Source organism: Papio anubis, chromosome 2 (genome assembly GCF_008728515.1).
Source record: "Papio anubis isolate 15944 chromosome 2, Panubis1.0, whole genome shotgun sequence".
Lineage (NCBI taxonomy): Eukaryota > Metazoa > Chordata > Mammalia > Primates > Cercopithecidae > Papio > Papio anubis.
Window position 1 is genome coordinate 17,947,963 of NC_044977.1, and position 27,031 is coordinate 17,974,993.

The 27,031-nt window shown below is 39.4% G+C and overlaps 1 protein-coding gene and 1 long non-coding RNA gene across 4 annotated transcripts in view; one reads left to right on the forward strand and one right to left on the reverse strand.

Moving 5' to 3' along the window:
- Positions 1-1,573: 1,573 nt before the first annotated feature.
- The window catches only part of CRYBG3 (crystallin beta-gamma domain containing 3), a 124,770-nt gene continuing 99,312 nt past the window's right edge, over positions 1,574-27,031 (forward strand). The window contains exons 1-2 of one of the 2 annotated variants that reach the window (XM_003893829.5): positions 1,574-2,235; positions 23,053-23,119. In XM_003893829.5, the coding sequence (XP_003893878.3) occupies positions 1,775-2,235; positions 23,053-23,119 (528 nt within the window). In that variant the 5' untranslated portion in view covers positions 1,574-1,774. Of the gene's footprint in view, positions 2,236-17,571; positions 17,591-23,052; positions 23,120-27,031 lie in introns of those variants that run through there. The other variant, XM_009198769.3, reaches the window with a different exon arrangement.
- The window catches only part of LOC103881073, a 110,025-nt gene continuing 90,264 nt past the window's right edge, over positions 7,271-27,031 (reverse strand). For both annotated transcript variants that reach the window (XR_004182025.1, XR_004182024.1), the window contains 2 exons: positions 13,828-13,916; positions 7,271-7,355 (listed from right to left, as the gene is read on the reverse strand). This is a non-coding gene — a long non-coding RNA (uncharacterized LOC103881073). The remainder of the gene's footprint in view (positions 7,356-13,827; positions 13,917-27,031) is intronic.

Consider the following 27,031-nt stretch of genomic DNA (forward strand, 5'->3'; position numbering starts at 1 on the left):
ATCTCTAAAATCCTTACAGCTCTAAAATTTGACATTTTTACGGGCTTCCTAATGCAATCTTAGAATTTAGTATTTAGAAATTGGTTAATATGAGTTCAGGTTATAACAATGTAGGACATACAGAAAACTAGTAAGTGTTCAGAAAGCAAATGAAGGAAAATTCAACGGTCATTGTTTTATGGCTTTAAGCTATTTTGTCATAGACGCAATTTGTCTTAGTGTAAGCATGGCATTATTTGTATTTAACAATCACTTAAGTGCTTTGCTGTGTCACCAAGTGGAGATCAGAGTATTGTTAGACATATTATTAGTTAAAACCATAATTTGTTAATTAAATCCTACTGACTCCCACCCATTTTTATCCCAAGAAAAACTTCCTGAACGAAGTACCCTCTGGGTAGGCATTGGGGCCTGGTTTGATCACAGAACAAGTGGGGGACAAATATACTGATTCAATAACACGTTGGGAAGACAAATTATCATTTCGACCTTTTAGCTGGAAAAAACAGTTTGCTTTATTACTCTCTTTGGGCTTTTTGGTAAGTGGGTCTTCAATGGAGATTCTCTTATAATAAAGCTAGAATTGGGAACTTTACTTGTCTTATTCTAGTCTATTATCTTAGATTTTTTCTATTTTCTCAGACTAGGCTCACAGAGAAGCAGGAAATATTTACCAACGAGTAAAAAAGAATTAATCTTGAGGGATAGACTGAGATGAACCCGATTGATGGAAACCGGGTTGACTGAACTTTAATGGGTTAAATCCTGCCAGAACAAATGCGAGTGAGTGCCTTGGCTCTATTACAGTTAGTAGGGGCCGGAGGGCTTCTGGGAGGCAGTGTGGGGAGGCAGGGAGGCCCAACAGCCTCCAGCAGGTGCTGAAAGGACTTGGGGCTTACAGGTATGCAATCTACTCATGCTGCTTCTCCTCCATCTCCCGAAAGCCAGAGGGGAGATTACTCCAAGGTTCGCCTCTGCTGTGGACATTTCATTTGTATCTCATTTACTTGTACACATTGTTTAATGAACAAACACCATATCACTTCCTTGATGCCTACCCCAGGGGCAGCTCGCCTTCAAACGAAAACAAAACACCTGGGGTGAATGAGCCTCTTAGTATCTCCTGTACTAGCTGCTAGGGTATGAAAAAACAAGAAAAATCCATACCACTGTACTTAGACTTAAAACAAGTCTTAAGGACCCTTTGGTTCCCAGATTTCAGTGGCATCTGTGTAACGACTGCTAAATATGTTTCAGCACTGACAAGCTTGAAATCATACTTTTTGATCAGTGCCGTTTTTGAAAGAGTTCGCAGGGGAGTACGTAGCGTGGAGTGTGAAAAGTGTGAAGCACAACGCGGTTAGGAAAAGTCACACCACAGAAAGCCAGCGGAACGCGCCGGGAAGTGGTGACCGCCTGACAGGTACCCCCTCTCCCTCCCGCCGCCGGGTGCTGGGCTAACGCGATTTCGCCCTCAGGGCTGGAGCTGTCCCTGCGGTAGCTGTTTCTTAGCTCCCAGGAAGTTCGGGGCGCCCCGGTACTGCAGTTTGCCAAGTGTTTTCACAAACCTTAGTTCATAAACCTCTTTCAAAAGTCTGGAGAAAACTGTTTGTGTGCTCTCACTGTAGGATAGAAAACACAACGGTCACAGAAAGTAATTGAAGGCAAAGCTCAACAGGCTGCAGCCTGAACTCTTTTGAGCGGGAAGCTCGAGCCTAGCGTCGCTCGCTGGGCGACACCCCTCAGGCTCTCAGGCCGGCGCCTTCTGGGGACCATGTCGCGCTCCGGCGGTGGCGGCTGCGCCCGGCTCAGGGCGGTGCCGCGGCCGCTGGCTCCTCCTGGGGGTGGGGCGGGCCGCGCCGGGCGAGGGCGGGAGGAGGAGCAGCCGCAGCGGCTTGAGGAGCTGCAGCGCGAGGAGCGCGTCGCGTCCGCATTTCTCCCGCCCGGGAGAGACAGCCGCGCTGGCAGCTCGCGTCGAGTCGATCTGCCCGCGCCGCATCCCGCGGCGCCCGGTCGGGCTCCGGGCACCAGGCACCACCTAGGCAGTTCCCTGCAGACGGCCCCGGGCCCGCGGCCCCCTCGGGAAATGTCCAGCGGCCGGAGAAAGGGCAGCGCCCCCTGGCACAGCTTCTCCCGGTTCTTCGCTCCCCGAAGTCCTTCCCGGGACAAGGAAGAGGAAGAGGAGGAGAGGCCGGGGACGAGCCAGCCTCCGGCTCCAGGCCGGTCCGCTGCCAGGTGGGAATCGCGGAGGAGGTCGCGGGGGGGCCCTGCGCGTACTCGCTAGACGAAGGCTCCCGGCCTGACCGCCGGCAGCTGGCCGCTCTTGGGCCAGGCTGCAGTTCGCCACTTTCTGTTCTTCTTCCTCCATTGCTAAAGTTTCCTCCTCCTTGCCCCGTTCCCGTGCCGCACCACTCGCCTCTCCTCTGCAGGTTAAATCGGGCAGAAGTTCTTGCCCGGCGGCCGGACGCATATCCCCCGATCCCCGCTTGGCTCCGCGCTCTTCCTTTCCCACCTTCCCCTGCCGGAACGTGATTGGGTTCCCGTTCCACACACGCTCTACTCTCCAAGTTCTGTGGCAAAAGCGATTGCCCGGGCGTCCCGCCTGTAGTAATGGGAAACACTTGTGAGCCGAGCGGAGCCGTCGGCCAGGGGAATTGAGGGCGCGATCCCAGCACCACTTGTGGGGGAGGAGATCGGGGCAAAAGTGGAAAAGGTAAAGCTTTGGGGCGTCACCCCCTCAGCTAAGATGGTATTTTGCCATCTTATTTAAATTTTCTCAAAATGATTTTTAAAAGGAATTGTGATAATGCGTTCCCAAGACTGTCACCAAAAGGGACTGGCCATGTAAACGACGCCACATTTCTTTACTTCTCATCTCTCCTAGAAACAGCTGCCTCAGGTTCCCAAACAGATTCTGGAAATCAAGTTTCCAGCTGTCTTGGTTTCAGTAATCAAAGGGTACCCTTTCTCTGTAATATTTTTATCTTTCCTTCACTTTCCTATGTTCAAAAATCAAAAAGTTTTAGACATGCCTCATTTAAATGCGTATTTCTGAGTCTTTTCATCCCCCCTGAAGAAAGAGGGGTTAAGTAAAATGCAGCCCGCTTTCTTAAACTAATGAGAGGCTTACACTATCTCCTCCCGAGATTGCACTAGAATGACCATTGTCATTGGAAGGACACTCCAGAAAGCCATGTTTACTTCGGACTCAAGATTTCCTGGTGGGCTTAAAAAAAAATGGATAGGAAACAGAACTGAGAGTGAGCCAGTTCCATTAGTATTCAGATTTTGTGATGTGATTTTGGTGGTTTTTGTGTTCCTCAGTTTACCCGCTTGTGAAACATTTTCATTATGACCGTCTGTTAATCACATGCCACATATTTCCAAGAAAGCTCCTACGATAATTGAGTGGTTAATCTCCTGGGACGTTTCAGCTATTATTGCTCTGACTGTTGAGAATTTAAAATTCAAAGTTACACAGTAGTTAAAAATAGTTTTGAAGTCTGACAGATCTCATCCAGGGTGTCAGCTAGTTCTGCTGGTGTGGGCAGGCAGCCTGTGGTGCCTGCCACCGCCGTAGCAACACTAACAGTCTTGGATAATATGAACGCAGCCTGCAAGGAAATCCCAAGTAGGCTCAGCACAGTTGGGGACTTGAAAGTCAGTGTTAGAAAGGAGTAAGCAGGTCAGTTTCAGGGTCATGTCAGTAATGGCCTGAAATCCTACTGGTCTTTCCGCCCCATTTTGGCTTTTTAAGGCACTTCTCAATTCTAATTTCTTTACTGACTGGAGCTGACCACTCCAGCAGCTAGTTCCTTGTTCACCTACCACTTCTCTATTCTCATCATCTCCAGATTGGCAAAACTGTGGCTTTTTAACAATGAAGGTTTTAATTGTGCTTATATCAATGCTAATTTTGTTCTCATCTTTTTTGGAACTTGCCAGGTGTTAGGGGGATAGCAGATGACCCCTTGTGTGGGTGTTTTACTGTTTTAAATGAGCTTACATCTTTCATTTCAAGGGCATAAACAAACACAAAGCCTTTATTGAAAATTTAATAAAACAAATGGAACCTCTTTGTAGTAATGAATGTCCCAGTAACACAACACCCTGATGTTAACAAGATTGGAAACAGAATTGCAATTTGTCACTATGATCTTATTTCAAAATGAAAGGGTGTTTTGGCTATTTCTCTTTGTGGGCATAAAAACTCGTGTCATTATGAGAGCTGGATATACCTTCTGTAGAGGTGATTTTAGATGAAGAGGAGTCAGTGCAACAGACAAACGGGGTTGGTGTGGTAGGGACATAAAGAGTAAGAAGAAGGGTTCTTTGTTTAAGAGCTATAAGAAGCTGGGAAGACCACTTGAAAACATTAATATGAATCCCTATCATATGTCTGGCACTTTACAAAGTACTTTCAATAATATTATTAAACATGACCTTTGACCAAACCTATATTATCAATATCCCCATCTTACTGTAAAAAACAGGGTTAAGGAAACTTACTGAAAGTTATGTAACTACTTTTCAGTCAGTGAACATGGTATCAGATGTGCCTACAATTCTGAACATGTAATAAAGGTTATTGTCTGCATCGTGGCTTTTTGATGTACTTGAAAGGAAATGCACTCTCTAAAACCTGTGTTTTGAAGTCTCCTTTTTGCATCCCCAGTGTTGATTTGCATGAATTTTTTAATGTAACATGTACAAATATAAAACAAGACATAAGTTCCTTAAGAACAGAATTCCTTGTTTCTTAAGTACAAAATTAAAAAATAAACTAAAACTTAATTATGAGACCCATAAAAGTAGAATTTACAACATCCTGAAACTGTTTTTTTGGTTACTCACAAAATGCATACTGGGACAAACACCAGGTCTTTGGGGAGTTGCCATGCCTTGATACAGCTCTTCCAATATTTTACTGTTTTGAACCATAGGAAAATCTTTGTTTTTATGGTGTGCTGTGAGTTATATGGGCTTCAGTTGGTGAGAACACTTCATTATGTTTTCTTTGTTGCTGTTCTGATCTCATTAATCTTTCACAATTAAAGAAGGCCTATTAGCATCAACACTATTGTATATCCCAACTTAGGCGTGGGCACTCAAATTGCTTGATAGTACTTATATCAGGTGGTTGACCATTTCCAGGAAATGCTTATATTAATTTATTTTAGATGATATAAAAAGGAAAACTGCAATTGAAGTTTTCATAGAAAACTCCAAAACTCCCAGAGTTCTGTGGATCCTAGTTTGAGAATCAGTGCTGCAGTGTTAAGCCCAGTTTATAAGTATACAAGGAATGGACTCATTAGAAGTGATAGGGGAGACCAGGAAGTGCTTCCTGGTAGGGATGATTTTAACTGGGTCTTCAAGGAATTGGTGATGGTTCTATACAAAGAGAACTTAGGAAAAAAGAGAAGAGGGAACAGGTATTCCAGACTGAGCAAAGGCCTACAAGGGGTTTATGATCTGTTAGGGGCTATATACATTAATTGGACAGAGTGGAAGGAGCAGTGAGAAAGTTAGATTGGAACTGGGTCATAAAGGTCTCTAGACAAAGTGTTTGGCTCTAGATTTAAGGCTCAGAGAATTTTTGCAAAAGCCTGTTATACAGATATTGCTGAAATATGCAACTTGGAGGAATTCCTGCTTTATTTTATCTGCTTTGAGAAAATGATTGCTCAACTTTGTTTCTTGGCTGTATCATGCATGATGGACCTGTTTAAAATGAGTTCTGTGCAATGTTTGTAACTGAAGAGAGATGGTAAGGTGAGAACAGTATTTATCAAGGGCTGACTGTGCACTTACTCCTGGGCTGGGTACTTTTACTTGCAACATATCATGTAAATCTCACACTCAGCATGAAAGGTTGGTCCACTTATTACCATCTGACAATTAAAGAAACTGAGTTTGAGAGAGCACTCAGTGATGGATGCTATGGGCGTTTTGAATGGAACAATTCTTTGAACTGGACTCTTTTGTCCTTTGTAAGATATTTGTTATCCATGATTCCACACACTAATTGCCAGTAGCATCCTCTGGCCATTGAGATAACTGAAAACTCCTCCACCCAGGTGGGTGGGAGGGAGAGTGGTACCACTCCGAGTGGAGAGTGATTTACCCTAAATCATGAGAGGAGGTGAGAGGTGACGTTTGAACTTAGGTCTCTCTAATGGACTCTAAAGTTCTGGTTCCTTTTTTGACACCATCCTGTCCACCACCCTTCTGAACTCTGCTCCTTCAAAACATATTTGAATATGTGAGGCAATTGGATTGTTCCTTACTTTGTTCTAGAATGGGTGACACTGTGGCCCATTTCAGCTATATTCCTTTTGGCTGTTACTTTGACCAAATACAGTGTCATTGATGAAAAGAAGGTGAAACAGGATTACTAGGCCCAAGGTCAGGGCCTGTGTCTTCATCTTTGTGTCCCCTTCATCTTTGTGAACCCATCTCTTGGGTTCAATAAGGTGTCTACCAGGTGGCTAATTTGGGAATTCTGTTTTTTGCTGTGAACATTCTTTGGAAATGGACTCAATTGTATGTTCTGAATGTGTTAAAGTTGCAAGGATACCACAAATTGACCTGCAGTAAGTTTATGTAACCAGAACTTCTAGCTTTATTGATAGTTATAACATTTTTAAGTTTTTTTCCTCATCACAGTGGAAAATATGTAAAAAGGGTAATAGCAAGTTTTGTAAAGTAAGAGAAAATATTCCCTCAAGATAAAATATTTTCTATCCAAAGTTCTGATGAAATATACCAAAACCCAGATATAAGAAATATTAGTTACCAATTATTAAACAAAATGGTAGCAACAAACCGTAGGTGGTTGTAAAATTAAGGAAAATAATCCAGGCTATATGCTGAAAAGAGGGAATCTGTGTGAAGTAAAAGTTAAGAAGGTAATACTTTGAGTCTGTTCAATCCATAAGTTAAAGTGGCTGCTTTGTGTCCCACATGGTGCAAAGCAATGTGAATATAAAAATAAATGAATGACCAAATATGCCTTCATAGAATTCACAGATTAATGGAGGAGATAAAAGTGTACATCTCTGTTCTTAATATGAACTCAGTATAAATCAAACACGTCTTTGGAGTGTGTGACTTGTTTCATTCAGAGCATACTTAATGTTTCACGAATGTCATACATTGTATGAGAACTTTAATTGGGCTTTCAAAATACATTCTCACATTATTAACTTTTCTCCAAGCATGGTTTGGTGAGCTTCCTTTGCCAAGCCAGCATAGTGAGGGAAACATGATAGTAACTGCACCATCAAGGTGAATGGAAATGCTGCCCCTTGGTTCTGTTGCTCTCCTCCTTGACCCTGCAGGCTTTGCAAGTCCTAGACAGAGGCAGAAAAGTGCATCCTTTCAGGAATCAACATTCCAAATAAGTGGCAGTGCTTACACAAAATGACTTGAAGTTGTTAGAGAACAAATCGAAGTTTTCAACTAGTAATAAGTCATTCTTAGTGTTTATTTGGCAGTTGTATGTGGCCAAGTAATGGTACCACTCCATCCAGCGGGACTTCCCTGAATGTTTGACTCCCAGGAGTTCCTAATTGGAAGTATGCTAAAGCACTGAAACAACTGCTTAACCAAGTGTGTGTGTGTTTTCGTTTTTCCTAATCAATTAATGATGACAAAACCAAACTACCCTTTATTAAGGCACTACTCAGATCCAAGCCCTGAGCTTGGAACTTTAAAAATATCAAATCACTTAATCCTCAGAGCAAACGTATGAGAGAGGTATCTTTACTGCCTTTTACAGACATATAATTTAAGGTTTCAAGAGGTTCAGTAGGTAATCAAAAGTCTCACAATATTGGTAGTAGAGTCAAGAGTCAAATTTTCCTTCCTGAATTCAAAGCCTACACAGCATTATGTGACAGCCTCCTCCGCTTAACTTGGGAAGCCTCGTAAAAGAAGGCTGCCCTTAGAAAATGGTTTGGAATGGAAATAAAAGACAATGGCATGCAGCTGGACATCTGTCCAGATGGACTGGGTCAGGGCTATGGACAATCAAGAATTATACTCCTGACAGTTGGGAGAGGAAAATAAATGTATACATTTATGCAGATTATAGATTTATATTTAAATACAAAGAAAGGGTCAGTCTCCTTCAAAAGAGAGTTTCAAATGGAAACTATAGCAAGATACCGTATTCTACCTATTTGATAAGCAACACTCCAGTTCGATGCTGGAACTCTCATACACTACTAGTGGGAGGGTAAATTGATATACCACTTTGGAGAGAAATTTGACAGGACCTATCAATATTGCAGATTCACATACTCAGCATTTCTTCTCTGGGAATTCCACTGAACATGTACAGTTTGCAAACAGGCCAAAAGTTGCCTATAGAAGTTAGTCATTGTGGCATTGTTTTAACAGCAAAAGATGAAAAATAGAGTAGAATGCCATCAGTTGTGGACTAATTGATAAATCATAGTACATCCATATAGTGAAATATGATGCAGCTACCAAAAAGAATAGGAAAGCTTTTTACGTACTGTTAAGGAAATATCTCCAAGATACATTAAGGAAAAAAAAAAAAAAAAAAAAGGCCAGGTGCGGTGGCTCATGCCTGTAATCCCAGCACTTTGGGAGGTAGAGGCGGGTGGATCACCTGATTATCAGGCATTCGAGACCAGCCTGAACAACATGGTGAAATCCCGTCTCTACTAAAATACAAAAAAAATTAGCCAGGTGTGGTGGTGCTTGTCTGTAATCCCAGCTACTCCAGAGGTTGAGGCAGGAGAATTGCTTGAACCTGGGAGGCTGAGGTTGCAGTGAGTCAAGATTGCGCTCCAGTCTGAGCAACAAGAGTCAAACTCCATCTCAAAATAAATAAATAAATAAATAAAAACCTACAACGAATTGTGTATAGTATGCCCCATTTGTATATACAAATGAAGGGGATATGAAATCTGTTACTAGTGTTGCGTAACTTATTTTGGCGGTATGGGGAACTGAGTGAAGGGATGAGAGGCAGGAGAAAGACTATCTTATGCCTTTGTACACTTAAAAATTATGTGAATTACCTATTTCATAAAGTGAGAAAAAGACTGGATTAAAATCTGGTGAATATCTGTGGTTAAAAGAAGGGAAAAAAAAGAGAATTTATGATCCAGAGTTGGCAAAAATCCTCCAAAGAGAGAATACGCTACATGAACTTATTCAAGTGAGAAAAGTTTCAGTTAAGGATATAAATAAATAGAAGTAGTTCTTGTAATGCAGAGTAATTTGATATTTTGACACTTTGCACAAGTAGGAGTGAGGCTTTTCTATATTTTTACTCTCTAATGTGAAACTGGGTAGAGTTGACACAGCCACAAATTTATCAACATAACTCATTTTTACGTGGTCACCTGTCATCCACCTTGACTTCTCCAGTATGACCCAGGACAGGTTATTAACCTCAGAGTCTTTTGTGATAAATCAAGGGAGTTGGTTTTCATCCGTAAGGTTTCTCTCAGCTTTAGCATACCAGCCAAAACTCCATGGCTATTAGGTGTATACAAAATTGATATGCCTTACAATTAGAAAGATTTATGGTTTTTTTTTGGGAAAGTCACATATGAAAATGCTTTAGTTAATCCTCCATGTGATCCTAACATTTTGGTCATTTGATTTGAAAGCTTCACCTGTGTTTAAAATGAATTAATTTAGTGTCGCTGTGTCAAGCACCAGTCTAGGTCCTGGGAATCCAGCAGTTAACAAGGTGCACCATTGTCTTTGCCTTAAAGCACTGATGCAGTTTTGTGGGGAAGGCAGACATTGCACAAATTTTTCTTTTCACTTGAAGTAAGTACCAAGGTAACATGTAGGGGACTGTAGGAGCATTTAACAAATGTGAGCCCATCCTTGAGGCTCTCAGAGGAAACTTTTAATCTCATTTAAGCTATTTCTCCTGGAACATGTGTCTAAGTAATGTCTTTCTGTTCTTGATTTATAAACTTTGGACAATATATATTGACTTCTGGTTATGGTGGATGAGCACTTAGCCATTTTATACCCTTCCACATCTCATTACTTATCCAGCCAAAATAATCATTATAATTGGAAGATTAAATAAACCTGTAGATTTCTATGACTATGTAGCTGTTGTTTTCTGCTAAGCCAAGTGCTGTACTATGGTTACTTTCTTTGTGTGATATTTTGGTTTTCATGGAGTAAATTACCTTGTTTTTCATTTTCTTATTGCTGCTACTTCTAGAATGCACAAATATTCTTATAAAACCACCACTTTCAGTGTTTTTTTTACATCATTAAATCACATCTACCAGTTTACCCCATGCCTTCCAAGACCTTTCTCTTGGTCTCTGTGTCTTCCTGTAATTTGTGTCACCTAGTAGTTCCCAAGCTTCCTGCACTGATCTCTACTACTCAGCCCTATGTGAGAGCACCTATTTTTGGACCTCATGTATTCCTCTTTCTTGGTTAACTCCCCCTTTTGTTGGCATATGTCTAACAAGAAAGGGTGCATCTTAGATAATTTTTTTTTTTTAGTCTTTGCCTTTTTCTACTCTAGTAAATCATAGTTTTGGTATAAATTTATAGACTCAAAATTACTTGCACGCAGATTTCTGAAGACATTTTTCTATTAGCCTTCTCTTTAATTCTGGATTGTTGGGAAATCTGAGGCTAGTATAATTTCTGGACCTATTTTTGTGATTCATTTTTTCTTTGCAAATTTTGAAATCTCTTTTCAATGTAGACTCTACAAATGCACAGTAATGAACCTTGCACAGTGCCTTTTTAATTTATTTTGCTGGACAGTTGGCAGGCTCTTTCTCTTGAGAGGCTTATATCTTTCGATTTAGAATGGAGAGTTTGGCTCAAGCTCCTTGTGTGTGGTCTGTGCTTTCTATACTTTTATTCTTGGTATTCCAGAGTCTGGAGGCTTCTCTTTTTAAAAATTGCTAGGCTCCTGCCAAATGTTATAATTTGGAGATGTGAGTTCACTAAGAAATCAACTGACAAGAGGAAGATTAATAGGAGAAATGACATAGAAATTTATTAGCATGCAGGGCGAAAAAAATCACAGAGTGACTACCAGATATCCCAGTAAGGTACAGATGCTTATATACCCCACCTCTTAGGAGAGAGGAAAGTGGATGATTTTAGGGGACTAGTAAATGATTTTTATGGGAACTCAGTGAGCTTGAAGAACATAACAAAGGCCTGGGACAAAATCTGTTGGGCCCACGGAACAGACAGTGGTTTATGACAAAAGTCTGTTGAGATATTATGACAGACTTCAGTCTTTCTTCTTGTGACGTGAGTTCAGTTAATGAAAACTAGGGAAGGGACTAGAGGTAATTGTTTTCTTCTTTGATGGGTCCAAACTTTAAGCAGATAAGAGAACTTCAGAGAACAGAACTTCATTCTGTGCTTTGGGAGAGACAGAGGAGCAAAGACAAAAGACAAAGGTGGAGTTCAGAGAGACCTTGAGGCTGCTCAGTTCAGCATGTCAAAGTGCCATATTTTGGGATATGGGATTCTGAGTTTTTATCTATTCTTTTTTGTAAAAGAATTATTGATACATAATTATTGTACTGTTTATGGAGTGAGTATATGTGATATTGTGTTACATTCATGCAATGTGTAATGAACAAATCAGGGTTTTTAGGATATCACTTCAGCTTAGCACTTCACTGTTAGTGCAGGAGGGAGATTAGCGTTAACAATAGTGTATTATAAAATAGCTAGAAGATAAGATTTGAAATGCTACCAACACAAAGAAATGATAAAAGTTTTATTTATTCTAAATTATATTTCTGCCTGTTTTTCTTTCCTTTGAAAATCTCATCTATCCTGAATGCTGTTATTCTTCATCTTTTTTTTTTTTTTAACCTGGTAGCTTATTTCCTCTTATTAATTGCTTTACCATCATTTCCATGGGACAGAGTTAAACGTGTTCACCTATACTGTTTTGCCAGAAATAGCTAGAAAATCTTTGTAATTATCATTGTTGCCAAACTTTTTAATTCTTTGAGTGTAAATTGAACTCCATAACCTAACCTCTCAATGATGGCTATGAGGAAATAATTGCTTGCTCATGGATAGGAAGAATCAATATCGTGAAAATGGCCATACTGACCAAAGTAATTTATAGATTCAATGCTATCCCCATCAAGCGACCACTGACTTTCTTCACAGAATTAGAAAAAACTACTTTAAATTTCACATAGAACCAAAAAAAAGAGTGCATATAGCCAAGACAATCCTAAGCAAAAAGAACAAAGCTGGAGGCATCATGCTACCTGACTTCAAACTATATTACAAGGCTACAGTAACCAAAACAGCATGGTACTGGTACAAAAACAGATATATAGACCAATGGAACAGAACAGAGGCCTCATAAATAATGCCACACATCTATAACCGTCTGATCGTTCTCAAACCTGACAAAAAACAAGCAATGGAGAAAGGATTCCCTATTTAATAAATGGTTTTGGGAAAACTGGCTAGCCATATGCAGAAAACTGAAACTGGATGCCTTCCTTACACTGTATACAAAAATTAACTCAAGATGGATTAAAGACTTAAATGTAAGACCTAAAACCATAAAAACCCTAGAAGAAAAGCTAAGCAATACCATTCAGGACATGGGCATGAACAAAGACTTCATGACTAAAACACCAAAAGCAATGGTAACAAAAGCCAAAATAGACAAATAGGATCTAATTAAACTAAAGAGCTTCTGCACAGCAAAAGAAACTATCATCAGAGTGAACAGGCAGCCTACAGAATGAGAGAAAATTTTTACAATCTATCCATCTGACAAAGGGCTCATATCCAGAATCTACAAAGAACTTAAACAAATTTACAAGAAAAAAACAACCCCATCAAAAATTGGGTAAAGGATATTAAGAGACACTTCTCAAAAGAAGATATTTATGCAGCCAATGAACATATGAAAAAAAGCTCATCATCACTGGTCATTAGAGAAATGCAAATCAAAACCACAATGAGATACCTTCTCACATGTTATAATGGCGATCATTAAAACGTCAGGAAACGAGATACTGGAGAGGATGTGGAGAAATAGGAATGCTTTTACAATCTTGGTGGGAGTGTAAATTAGCTTAACCATTGTGGAAGACAGTGTGGTGATTCCTCAAGGACCTAGAACCAGAGATACCATTTGACCCAGCAATCCCATTACTGGGTATATACCCAAAAGATTATAAATCATACTACTATAAAGACACATGCACATGTATGTTTATTGCAGCACCGTTCACAATAGCAAAGACTTGGAACCAATCCAAATGCCCATCAATGATAGACTAGATAAAGAAAATGTGGCACATATACACCATGGAATACTATGCAGCCATAAAAAAGATGAGTTTTTGTCCTTTGCAGGGACATGAATGAAGCTGGAAACCATCATTCTCAGCAAACTATCACAAGAACAGAAAACCAAACACCACATGTTCTTACTCATAAGTGGGAGTTGAACAATGAGAACACATGGATACAGGGAGGGGAACATCACACACCAGGGCCTATTGGTGGGTTGTCAGGAGGTGTCTAGGGGAGGGATAGCATTAGGAGAAATACCTAATGTAGATGACGGGTTGATGGGTGCAGCAAACCACCATGGCACGTGTATACCTATGTAACAAACCTGCAGGTTCTGGCCATGTATCCCAGAACTTAAAAGTATAATAATAAAATTGCTAAAAGATTACAAAACAGAGGTTTTCTGCTGTCATAGTCTGTGTTGTTACATAGCTGTGTGCTATAAAGGAATACCTGAGGCTGGGTAGTTCATAAAGAAACGGGATTTATTTAGCTCACGATTCTGATGCTGGAATGTTAAGACTGGGCATCTGCATCTGATGAGGGTGTCAAGCTGCTCCCAGTTGTGGTGGAAGATACAGGAATCACTTGGGAAGAAAGGAAACAAGGGGTCAGGAGGTGCCAGGTTCTTTTTAACAGCCAGTTTTCGTGGAACTAACAGAGTGAAAAATCACTCACCACCACTCCAGGGAGGGCATTAATCTATTCCTGAGGAATTCACCTCCATGACCCAAACACCTCCCGCTGGGCCCCACTGCCAACACTGGGGGTTGAATTTCAACATGAGCTTTGGAGGGGACAAACATCCAAACCATAGCACTTGCATACTTCTAAAATCAGATATGCTTTTAAGTGCTGCTTTCAAGTAAGGTGTTGGCACAAAAATATAACCCATTGTAATAGGCAGAATTCCAAGATGGACCCTAGCATAGTTACAGAAAACAGTTAAGGAAAAATATTTTATATGTTATTTATGACAAACAGTACAAATGGCAGTGTCAGAAGTGAAGTGAAAATGGTATTTGGGTGGTCTCACCAATATTTGTTTTATGTAATTTTTAGAAGATATGCTAGAAATTTTTATCTTTCATATTAAAATTTATACAAAAGTGGTTGCTACCTCAGTGGCAGATCATAAATTTCTTGTAACTACCATGCTTCTTATGACAAAGAATGAAGTATTTTGAATTTGATGTTTTAATAACCGGGGACAGATTAGGTGAGATGTAAAGTCTCTTGCCTTTTATTGTCTTGTCAAAGCACAAAGGCGCATTCACAGGCTGGAAGGATGGCATTGTGCTTTTTATCAGTAAGAGCTGAAAATGTGAACCGTAATAATGGTGCTTCATTGTTCTAAGTAGGCAAATAAATTTTTGGCCATGTTGCATATATTATGATACAAAGGAATTAACATTAGGTAATATTTGCAGTATTTGTATTTTGTTATTTAATTGCTTGCATTTTTTGCACTGACTTGTTTTTGCTTTCTTTTTCATCAGCTATGCTACTTTTTTTTTTCTCTTTTTGATAGTAATATTTGCTTTTACAAAACGGGTATAAAATTATAAGAGGACCAAAAAGCAAAAGCACACTCATAACCCTACCCACTCAGAAACATATATCGTTCTTTCAAATGATTCCCTATGGGTTTGTCTAAATACGTCTTCATGTCTAAATATTTTTATAAAAGTAAAAGTTCTTCTTCAAGAGTTTGGAACTTGAATTTTTTTCACTTAACAATAGTGCTGTAACATTTCTGACAATAATACATTTATTTATATGTTGTAAAAATAATTTAAAATTGAATTATTAGAACAACTTAGTTGTGTCATCACTTTTCAGAATCTTGTTTGCATATCTAAATGTGTCTCTACTTACATAGGGTTGTATTCTAATGGGGAGGGAAGAAAATATCTAGATTAATATATAATATGCTTTGAAGTAAAAATAAAATGGGGAGGGATAAGGGCATAATGACAGTGGTGAGTCCAGGTAGGGTGGTCATGAAAGGTGTCTGTATTGGGTAGCATTTAAGCAAAGACCCCGGTGATATCCGGGAGTGGGGCATGAACAAGTCTGAGGAAAGAACTTTCTGGGCAGAAGGAACATTCAGTTAGAAGGTCCTGGGGCACAGTCATGTGGCACAGATGCCAGTGTGGACAGAGACACAGAATTAGAGGAGGAGTGGGTGTTAGTGACATGGGGAAGAGAGCCAGGGGCCAATGAGGTAAGACTTGTTAGTTCATAGTAAGGAGTTGAAATGATGAGTTTACTTTTGGAAAGTATCACTGGGCATGTGTTTATATGTGTTTGTAAATGTGTTTTTATATTCACATATATATTATCGGTTTATCTGTGTCTGGAAGAATTTACAGAGGAGGAAGGATTTCAGTTGGAGGGGAGGTCAGCCCAGGTCAGATTCTGGGGAGCTTTGCGAGGGCACAATCTCGGGTCTCCAGTTCCCTGTCCTCAGAACAATTTGTTGAAAGATATGTGAATGAATGCTCCATTTTAGAAAGCAGCTAAAATACTGTTGTGAGTTCACATCACAGCAAGAGATTCAGGGTATTGAATCTTGCGGGGGTGAGTCAAACATTCAGAATCTGAAGGTTATGAGGTGGATGGAGAACTTGGGGAGAATGGAGCAATCACTCACAACACATGTATGGTAGACAGCTCAGGCACATCTCAGACGTACTGAGATTCTCACTCTGCAGCCTGTGATTTAACTGTAATTATGGGTCTTATTTTGGGGGCGTGAGTTGGGGGACAGGAAATAAGGCAGCCTCAAGGTAGATACATAAATTATAGGAGAGGACTGACATTATAGAGCAAAGGAGTGTCAGAAGTCTCAGATTGTGAAGCAACAGAGCCTCATAATCATGCCTACCTTTCCTCTCTCCTCCTGATTTTTCTCTAGAATTTTGAAATCATTCAACTGCCAGATGTTTGGGCTAAAATATATGCTGTTTGAGTGCCTTAAAATTGCAGCTTTTAGTTACCTTTTAATTTGAAGCCCAGAAATAGTGCCATAACCACCTGTTTTATATTCTGTTAATAGCCATTAAAAAAATACAAGTACCACTCTACTGCTGGCAGACACCATTTGTGAATGGACAGTTTTCCAGATGGTGGTTTGCAAATCATTGGTGTGGAACTCTATTTTTCTTCCCATATCATTGGACCTGCTGGATGGTGCTCCAGGCCGGTGCACAAAAGTCAATTTAATCCATAATGCATCTGCAGTATAGCTTTGAACAAAGAAAATTATAGAACTTGTCACGTGAGGCTATATTTCTAAGAAAAATATCCCAAGGGTAATGTAGATCCCATGGCTTGAGCAGATGCTTTGGGAGGGTGTGAGGATGAAGTCCTTGCTGTATTTAAGGACCCAAAAGAGGGCCAAGAGGTAGAATCTGAGGGAATAGAGGGCAGGCCCAGAGCGAGCCTCAGTCATTTTGAAATAAGGAACGGTAGACATTTCTGCCTCTTTGTTATGGTGCCCTCATGCTAATTTAGATCTAAGTTGGTTTCTTGGCCGTAGTCTTTCTCATCTTTTACCAGAAAAGCCTCAAGTTTAGTCTACCTGTTTTTTTCCCACCCATTCTTCTGTTGTAGAACATAGCAATGTGGGATTTTAGATCTGACAGAGATCTCATATCAGCTGGTCTGAACCTTTTTAATTTACATGGTTGTAAACCAAAAACGTTCATTTTGACAAGTGCATTTTGTCCTCAAGGTGCTGTCTCTGAAACACACAAAAGTTCATTCTGAGTTGTTGCAAAGCATTTTACTACTTATGACAGAAGGAGAGGGAGTGGATGGGTAAAGATCTCGTCTTGTTCTGCATTATTTTTCATTTAGTCCAAGGGAAAGTCTCACCTGGAAGACTGGGGTATTATTTGATGACATTTTAAGGGAAGGATAGGTTCTGGCTACTTTTAGGACTTCATCACAGGAGTTGGGTCAGGTGGGCTGTGTGGTGAGGAAGAACATACCAGGAAGGAAAGGCCTAATGAAGCTGAGGTAGAAGGAGAGGTGCTGCTGAGTGGACCAGGCTTTTGGAACCAGCAGTTTTACGGTAGTAGGGGAAGATAAAATGATGGGGAGATTTGCCCTGATTCTTTTTCCCTGTTCTCAACAGTATTGCTGATTCTTCTACTGTATACCACACCTCATGTAGTAGAAGTGAAAATCTCAAGTGGGAGGATACTTTCAGGCAGCATCAGTTTTGAGTGGAGTTGGAAACAAAGGAGAGAAGGTAAATCGGCCCTGGAAGTGGAGAAATGTCCCTGTGGACAGAGGGTTGGGGTGTGCTGTTTAGATGTAAGAGCATTCCCAAATTAGGGACTACCTTATGTTAAGTGACCTCATATTTGGGGGTGCTCTGAATTGCTGCCAGTGATGGCATTAGCACCAAAGATCGCTTCCTCTCTCATAAGGGCAAGAATTCATAGACTCTGGCATCCATAGAGAAGTAGACAAGCCTCCAGAAGACGCTTATGGAAGCTGTATTCGTCTTTACCGTTTCCAGATTTTCCTGATGCAGTCACGGTTATGTGTGAGAGAAAGGCATAGGAAGAGGAGGTGCCCAACAGGTGCTTACAGGAGGGGAGGAAAGCTTTACTCTCCCTTACACCCTCCACTGAGTGTACCCTTTGTTTCTGTGCGTCTGTCCTGTGGCCATCCAAGAAGGTGTTTTCTTACCTCATGAGAAATTGACTCTGAGAGAGGCCCGGAAGCTTCCCTTGTGCTCCAGTCTGTGGTATGGACTGAATGAGGGGAATTTTTTCCTTCCAGGTCCCACCCTATACTTTCAGTGCTATATGTGCTCATTAGGGCAACACTGCTTTTCTGGATGGAGGAGCTTTGCTGAACAGCAGTGTTGGAAAATGGGTAGTGTTTTCTAAATAATTGTTACCTAATCTTTAGCCACACTTAACATATTTAAATAATAAATGGAGATCCTCCTGGTCAGATTTTTCTCTTCCCTCTACATCTATCAGTTGTTGATGTCAGCTAAAGATAGAGAGGCTCTCAGACCATTGTTTATCAAGAATGGGGTCAGAGGGCCACCTGCCTTAGAACAACCTGTGGTAAAGGGTGATTTGTAGCTCAAAATGGAGATTCCTGGACCCTGTTCCAACTGGATTCCTTGACAATCAGGCCCAGAAATCTGTTTGAGAAACATAGATACCCCAGGTGATTCCGATGAATATAGACATGAGTTCTGAAAGAATGAGGGCAAGGACCTGTCTGGTTTGTACATTGTGCAACCCCCAGCACCAAGAACGGTGCCTGACACATACATGTGTGCACTAGTAGTTTGTTGAGTGGGTGAGTCCTTCCGCCCAGTTTTCCACTGCTTGTCTGCTATTGGTTAGGGAATCTTGTTATAATTTAATTTTAAGAAAATAATATATCTTCAGTGACAGGTTAGGAGTTCTCCTTTATGTAAATTATTTGAAATTTAGAAGGTTAAAGTGATCCTTTTTTTGCATTGCTGATGAAAAATATTTTATGTCTGGCACAGAGTCACATAAAGGCTAAATAACTATATGTTGAATTCATTTTCAGGCATGGTCCAAATAAAGTTACTTGAAAGATGAGGAGCTTTTATGTTACATTGACCTTCATATTTGAGCTATTTTGAAAGATTAATTCTTAGTTCTGTTAGCTAAGGTGAGGCTATTTAGAAATGTTAGGTGGTTTTATTTGTGCCTACGTGTGATTTTGAATTCTGCTCTTCACCCTCTGCCATGAATAAAATGTCTGCTTTCTAAAAATATTCCTAATTGAAATACCCTGGGTCCCAAAGGGGGTTAAATTGTGAGCAAACAATAGGAATGGATTGTGGTCTCTCATGAAGTTTGAGGCGAACATGTTTCTCTCTCCTTGGTATTTATTTTTTAAGAGATTGAAAATATCACCCCAAGCCTTTTGAGCCCTTTTAATTTTATTTTATATTATATTTGAACTAAGCAGACATCTGAGTGTTCACTGTTTTTGAGTATATTTAGCTACTGTGTTCTCATTTTTTGTGTGTTTTGTTTTATTTTTAAATCAACTGAAAATGACCTTGTTCTTGTTGAGTGATTTTTTCCCACCAGCCCCACTCCCTACTTAATGGTTTTAGAGAAGTATGTTGTAGGATAGGAATGGCTGGCATATTCTTTCAAGAGACTTATATGCTACCTCCTTGAGAAAAAAAGACTGATGTTATAATTATATTGTTCCCAGTGTAACAGTGTTTTCTGATGAGGGTAAGCAGGCACAAATGGAAATATGGTTATAGATTTTTTTTTTTTTTTTTTTTTTGAGACAGGGTCTCACTCTATCACCCAGGTGGAGTACAGTGTCATCCTGAATAGCTGGGACTACAAACGCGCACCACCATGCCCAGCGTTTTTTTTTGTTGTTGTTGTTGTTGTTGTTGTTGTTGTTGTTTTTTTTTGTCAAGACAAGGTTGCCATGTTGCCCAGGCTGGTCTCGAACTCCTAATCTTAAGCCATCTGCCTGCCTCAGCCTCCCAAAGTATTGGGATTACAGGCCACACTACACCTGGCCTGGTTATAGGTTATTTTTTAAAAGTCATCTAACAAATACTATTTGAGTGCCTTCGTGGTGCCGAGTGGGATGCCAGGCTCTGGGATACAGACATGAATGATACATCTTCTGAATTAATAAGTTTATATTCTCATTGGGAAGATGGACAACTAGCTGTTAATGATAAAGAGTGGCAAATATGTGGGAGGTATTGCTGCATGCAGTGAGAGCACAAAAAATACAAGTAAAACCAGAACTAGGCTGTAAAGGATTTAGAGTTGATTAGGGTGGGGAAGGATGTTGCAAGCAGCAGATTAAAGTGATTTGTAGGTGTGTAAACTTTGGTATATTCTAGTAATGTCAAGTGGTTATGGGTAACAGTTATATCAGGAGCTAGGGCATGAATAATGTTATCTATGCTAAGAATGTTTCATGTGGCAAAGTGTTGAAATTTTAATAAAAGCAATGATTTTTATCAGTCAACCAAAATCTTAAAATATGTCGTTTGCTTTAAAACTCAACACATTTTAAAATTTTGGTTTAGTAATAAGAATCATGCAACTTAAAGGATATAAGGGAGAATTTTAAGAAATATCAAGTAATTTTTCTTTTGGTGATTTTAACTTAAATTCTTTCATTGTTTGCTCAATACTTACATGCTGATTTCCTGCTGTGTTTTTCTGGAATTTGTGTGTGTGTCTGTAGTCTGTACTTGGAAGTGATTACTGGTACTTGAAAAGACTGAGTTCTGCCATAATCTCATGAACTTAGCTGCATTTTCTGGAGAGCTTTTATATTAGAAAGGAAACCTTTACCGTTTTCATTTACAGTCTTAGGCAGGAGGTTTATAGAAAATCCTGTAAACACACCAAATGAAGCAGAATTTCAGGAATCCTGAAGCATGAACTAGGAGACTAAAATTAGATGTTGTATGTTTAGATAGTTTTTAGGTAGATCATTCAAAATAGATTGTAGTTAGATCACTTGTCGAGGTCAGCATTATTCTTAATTATACCCCAAATCTTTATAACATGATCTTTTTATATGTATTTGCCAGTTTGTTTTTGTTAATTTGAGCTGAAATAGACCAAAATCAATTCACATTTACTTCAAAAAAAAAAAAAAAACCAAAAACTGAATCGTAAACAGCCTTTTGGCAAAAGATAAAGACTAGTAAAATAGAAAAAAGAGATAAGAACTTATTCACTTTTAAAGAAGCAATTATGAGACATTCTTATTTTATACATATGTACAGGTTGCAATTCTGTATTGTACAATATTTTCTATTGTTTTGTTCTTGATTTTATTCCTGAATTGCCCCACAGAATTTTTTATGTGTTTAACACACAGCTTATGTGTTTTTATATATGTGTGTGTGTGTATATATATGTGTCTGTGTGTGTGTGTGTATACACACTTTTTCTATTGACATTTAGAAGGTTTAAGGATCTGTCTAGCTGTATCTGTTTGGTCCATGTGTTTGTGCATGGAGTCTTGGACTTAATGACATTTTATCCATTGTATTTTCCAGGTGTTCATGATTTATTTTTTGTTTCCATATTTTGACCATGACCATTTGTTTCTTGGATACTGTGCATAATAACATAGACTTTTATGGATAGAAAATCTAAATGGCATAAATCGTGTCCTGTCTTTCCATCTGATCTGCTTTGGGACGGCCTTTATATACTTCCTCCTTTCCAGGCCTTCCACCACCAGTGACCACTATTCGACATCTGGCCCACTCTCAGTCATCCTCCTGCTTATGCTTGTCCCCTCCTTGAAGGCTTCCCACTGCATGTAGGACAAAGGTCAGATTTTGTAACAGGTCAGGCCTGGTCTTCATAGTCTGGGATCCACTAATTTTTGGTCTCAGTCTCATCCCTTGGAGGATTACCTCTGTCCTTCGCAAGCTTTGTGCTCCAGACTTATATTAAAAGCAAACAAATAAAACTTGGTTTTCAGAAAATGCCTGATTCTCTATTACCACCTGCTTTTGCACCTCCTCTGAGGGTACTTTACTGAGCAAGTAGAATTGGTTGTTCCTTGTTTCTTTTATGCTTCATAGAATTTTGTTCATTTAGCAATTATAACTCTTATGAAACTGTATTAAGGTTTATGTATTAGTCTCTCCAACTAGACAGAGTTTTGCAAAGAACCTGACGTACTCATTTTTATATCCTTAAGGCTAAGCACAATCCTTGGCATATGGTAGAGAGTCAATAATCTTTAGAGTGAAGCTAAAAAAGAGATATAAATATTTAGATCTGGAAGCTGGGCGCAGTGACTCATGCCTGTAATCCTAGCACTTTGGGCCAAGGTTGGAGGATCACTTAAGGCCAGGAGTTCAAGACCAGCCCGGGCAACATAGTTGAGACCCCCATCTCTACAAAAAATGAAATAACTGGGCATGATAGCATGCACCTGTAGTCTTAGCTACTTAGGAGGATGAGCCAGGAGGATTGCTTGAGCCCAGGAGGTTGCAGTGAGCTATGATTGCACCACTGCACTCCAGCCTGGGCAACAGAACAAGACTATCTCTAAAAAAGAAAAAAAAATCTTAAATGTGTATTGGGAAACTAGTTTATAATGACATCCCAGAAGGCATCTGAGGAGGTATTCCAGACTAAAGACAGTTAGAAGTAACTATCTGGGAAATCAGATTTTAAGGTGCCATCTGGAACACGTTTGGGGCTAGATAAGCCTACATCTATTTTTGAGTATTCCCAGAATTCACTAGATAGACCTAAATGTTTATAGTGATTTGCTGAATAGAAATGCATTCTGTTCCAAATAACACCCAGCATAGGCATTAAAAAAAGATCTGGCTGTGGGGAACCTTCACGTAAATAATATCTTAGAGTGCTAGCACTTGCCAGTGTTATGAAAGTAATACACAGGTGCTCTTTTGTTCAGATATATCGTTACTGTGATGTTGACTATTTGTATAAGAAAATATGAGGCACAATGAATTCTCACAAATATCTGAAGCCTAGATGAACATTTTTGAATGCATTTTTTGAGTTTAGAGATTCAAATCAATATATCCTTGGTATAACATGGTGTATCAGTCTTTGGGCATGGAAGATAGAGGACCTTTCAGTTTAGGTTTAAATACAGAAAACTTTTAGTTTAGTAGTTTTAATTTCAAAAGAAACTGTGGTTTTTATTTTTCAGTGTTGAAAATGAGCCCATGAGCACAAGTCAGAAAAAGGAAAATGTACTTTCATCAGAAGCAGTAAAGGTATAGTTTTAAATTAATATTACTTTATATCAAGTAAATATCTTAAATTACTGTTAATTCTTTTAGATTCTATCATCTTATTTTACATTTCAAAAAGAACACTGTGTAATTACTATTTGTGGAAATCCAGCCCGGCTTTGTTGGACACTTGCATCGGGAGGTGGGATGGGGGTCTGGACGGGTGGGGAAAGGCTCTGAGAATGGAGTATACAGAGTGGTGTTCTTGGCTTTGCCACTAACCCAACTGTGTGATCTTCAGCTGAGGCATTTAACTTCTTTATGTCTTTGTTTGCTAATCTGTAAGTCAGATTACATGACCTCCATGGTCTTTTTCCTAGGAAGTTCTGGGATTTATGAGTTTTCTGAGATGTTGCAAAGTAATAGTGCTTTTGGAGGGTAGAAGTTAATAATCTGTTTCTACATATCATTGCTCTGTGTTAGGTGTGTTTTGGTTAGCTTGCATGTCATTCTTGGCTTCTCTAAGAGGACAAGCACAAAAAGTAGATACCTACACACCTACATAGGGAATTCTCCATGAGTAGTTGAAAATCCTTGAAAACCACTAAACCTTGTGATCTCTCTTTTTATTCATAAGTGATTTTCTAGAAATTTGATGTTTCCAATTTCTAGGTATGTGATCGTGTTTTGGTAGCTATCCCACAATCATGGCTTTTGGTCCCAGTTGCTTTCTTTTCACATGATTTGTGACAGTCAAGGAGAAAATTTGAATCTTCTGGGAATTTCAGAATAAATTAGCTTGGTCAGTAGAAAGACTAAAATGTCATCTCAATTCTTCATGACTGATATGGGCACTTTGTAATATTTTTAAAAACTATATAATGCCCAGCGCATTACACATTATAAAGACAAAGTTGTTTTAATTCTTTATGTCTACCTTCTCCATTATAATAAAAAAAATTTATTGAAAGGAAAAAATGAAGATCACCTTGCTTTCCTTTCTTTACTCCTTTGTGAGTCTGGCTACCAAATCCTTCTCCTGGTGGTTTTATCATGTATCTCACTTCTCTTCTGCAATCAGTTGCTAGCCAGCCTGCTGGTTTACCATTGTATGGGCTCTATAGCTGCTGCTGCTTTTTCAGTTTGTACATGCTTCGAGTTTCCCTACTCAAGACTTTTACTTCTAATGCAATAAACGAAACTTGCCCTTGTGTTGTTTCATAGGAAGGCTGTTACATCTGAGATCTCAAACTTCCCAGTTTCTTTGGTTATCAGCTTTTGTCATTCCGTCTCTTAATCCCTTGTTTCCTCTGTACTCACTCTTGACGTTTACCAAACCTTCCTGCTTTCCTTACTCCCTTTTCTTCTCTTAGTCTCTGCTTCTTTCCCCATTTAGCCTATACCTGATGGTTTATTTTAGCTATACGTTCACCTAAATAAATCTTTAGTGTTGAAACTTGAATAAATTCAGGCTCTTATTTCCAGTAGTGCTGTTTTCCACCTGCAGAGGCTCTGAGAGTTACGTCTTTGTGGATTCAGTAAATATATTTGGCAAATAGAATAGCTGGGCCTCTATGCTAACAATCTTTTCTGTCCATTCTTAACATCTTGTTTTGAGTGCCGAGGATAATTTTATTTTGGCATCTAAGCCCCTAATACCATGCAGTCATGAGACTGTTTCTCTTGTGATTTGAAGCCCATAAGCTTACTTATATATGGAAACTGCAGTTATCCCATAATAGAAAGGATATCGTGGCACTTTTTCTGGGGTATCCTGTGCATTTTGGCTCATGTAACTTTTAAAAAAACCTTCTGGAAGCTACTGGTAGGATTTCTTCAACCTAGCCACACAGACCCAGTTGTTCAGGGACTGCTGCTACCAGGCATCATAACAAATATGTATTTTGGTAACATAACTTAAATTTTATAATGCTTTCTGTGATAAGAGAAAAAATGTGCAGTATTTCCCACTTGATCAGAACCATAACAGATTTATGTAAACATAACCTTATATAGTCTTCTTTTTGTGTTTGACCTTGAGATACCCAGTGATGATGTTGAAGATTGTTGGTTGCAAGACAAGTTTGAGCTACAAAAATTTATTGTATTTTTAAACAATTTTAGATTATGTTTTATATTAACTTGGGACATCATTAAATTTTTGATTGTTAAAATACCACTTACATGCTACACAAATTTTGCTATTTTGCTAACATCAGTGGCTACTTCTAACATTTACCTCTATTCTACTGGAATACGTATTTTATGTTAATAAGGTTTTTAATCTAGCTGGAGATGCTTCCAGAAATTTAGTCCACATTCTATCATTGTCTTGTAGCCTTAAACTCTTTCTTCATTCACATCTACTTTGTGTTATGCCCTGCTCTCTTCTACCTATATCAGATGAATATTTATCCCTTTCTCCCTTGTAAGGCTAAATTCCCTTAAGCCCCCACCTTGACTATACCATGTGCAGTGGTATTGGTGTCCTTACTTTACTGCCTTTCCTTGGGCCTTGCCTTGACTACTGCTATCCATCCATCTTCACTGGCTTCTGATTTGCATCAGGTCTCTGTTTCTCTTTAAATATATAAAATTAAAAACAATGTTTTTGTTTTATTTTTGTGAGTCTGGTTTCCTTTCCTTTCGGTCTGTTATTTTACTTTACTCCTGCCTTTTACTTCAAAATTCCTTATGAAAGTCTGTCTTAAGCATTGTTCAGTTCTTAATGCTTTCTGCTCTGATTCCTGTTTCTCTTTTAGTTCCCTCTGACATGGGAAGCCTGGTACTGTGTCTGGCACATGTGTCATGGATGCTCAGTACGTAGTCGCTGATTGAATGAAAGCTATTCCATGAAACCAGTTACATTCATGTTCACCAGTGACCTTTCGCTGACCACATTCAGTAACCTTTCCCTGGTTCTCATTCTATTTAACCAATTGAAACACTTTTTTTCCAAGTCTTTCTCTCCTTTTTAGAAATGTTCTTTGGTTTATTTTTGCTTCTGTGATATTGTCCTTTCTTGGTCCCATCCCTACCTCTGGCTACTTCCTTCAGTTTCAGTCACTGATTTCTTTTGGCTAAATACTTTTTCATGAAGATGTTTCTCAAAATCTTCAGTTCTCCTCAGTGTCAGACCTCTGAAGTAATATCTTCCAGTCTTTTGGTGTCATCTTTTGGCTCCTGTGTCTTTATCTGACATCCATCTAGAGCTCCAGACTTTATCAATGATCCAGACATTTCCCTGTGGATGTCCCTTTGATCTCAAATTCAGTTTCTCCAAAAGCCTTAATATCTTCAGATTTTTTTTAGTTTTTCTGTTTTTATTTTTTCTTAGGAGTGTTAGTGGTGGAAAGTAGGGAGGATTATCTTACTGTTTGGGTGAAGGAAGAGCCCTTGGGCTCAACTTTCCTATGTGAAGATTTTCAAGCAAACTCTTAGTTTTAATCCCATGTCTGACACTGCCTTAAGTGGTACCTAGTGTCTTGAAATCCGAAGTCATTTCAGATTGCCTATGTGATGGATTGTTTTGTTCCCCTTAGGTTCAGAGTCCCTTCTTGCAGTCACTTAGGTAGAAGCTTTCTCTGCTCATTTACTATGCATCTGTCTGCTTTTGCCTTCCTAACGTTTTCTGAAATCTCTTGCCTGCTATGTCTGGCCGTTTTTGCATTGCTCTAAAGAAATACCTGAGGCTGGGTAATTTATAAAGAAAAGAGGTTTCATTGGCTCACAGTTCTGCAGGCTTTACAGAAAGCATGGCACCAACATCTGCTCGGCTTGTGGTGGAAATCATAGCAGAAGGCAAACAAGGAGCAGACATGTCCCATAGCAAGAGCAGGAGTGAGAGAGAGGGGAAAGCTGCCACACACTTCTAAACAACCAGATCTCACCAGAACTCACTCGCTATTGCAAGGACAGCACAAAGCCATCCATGAGGGTTCTGCGCCCATGACC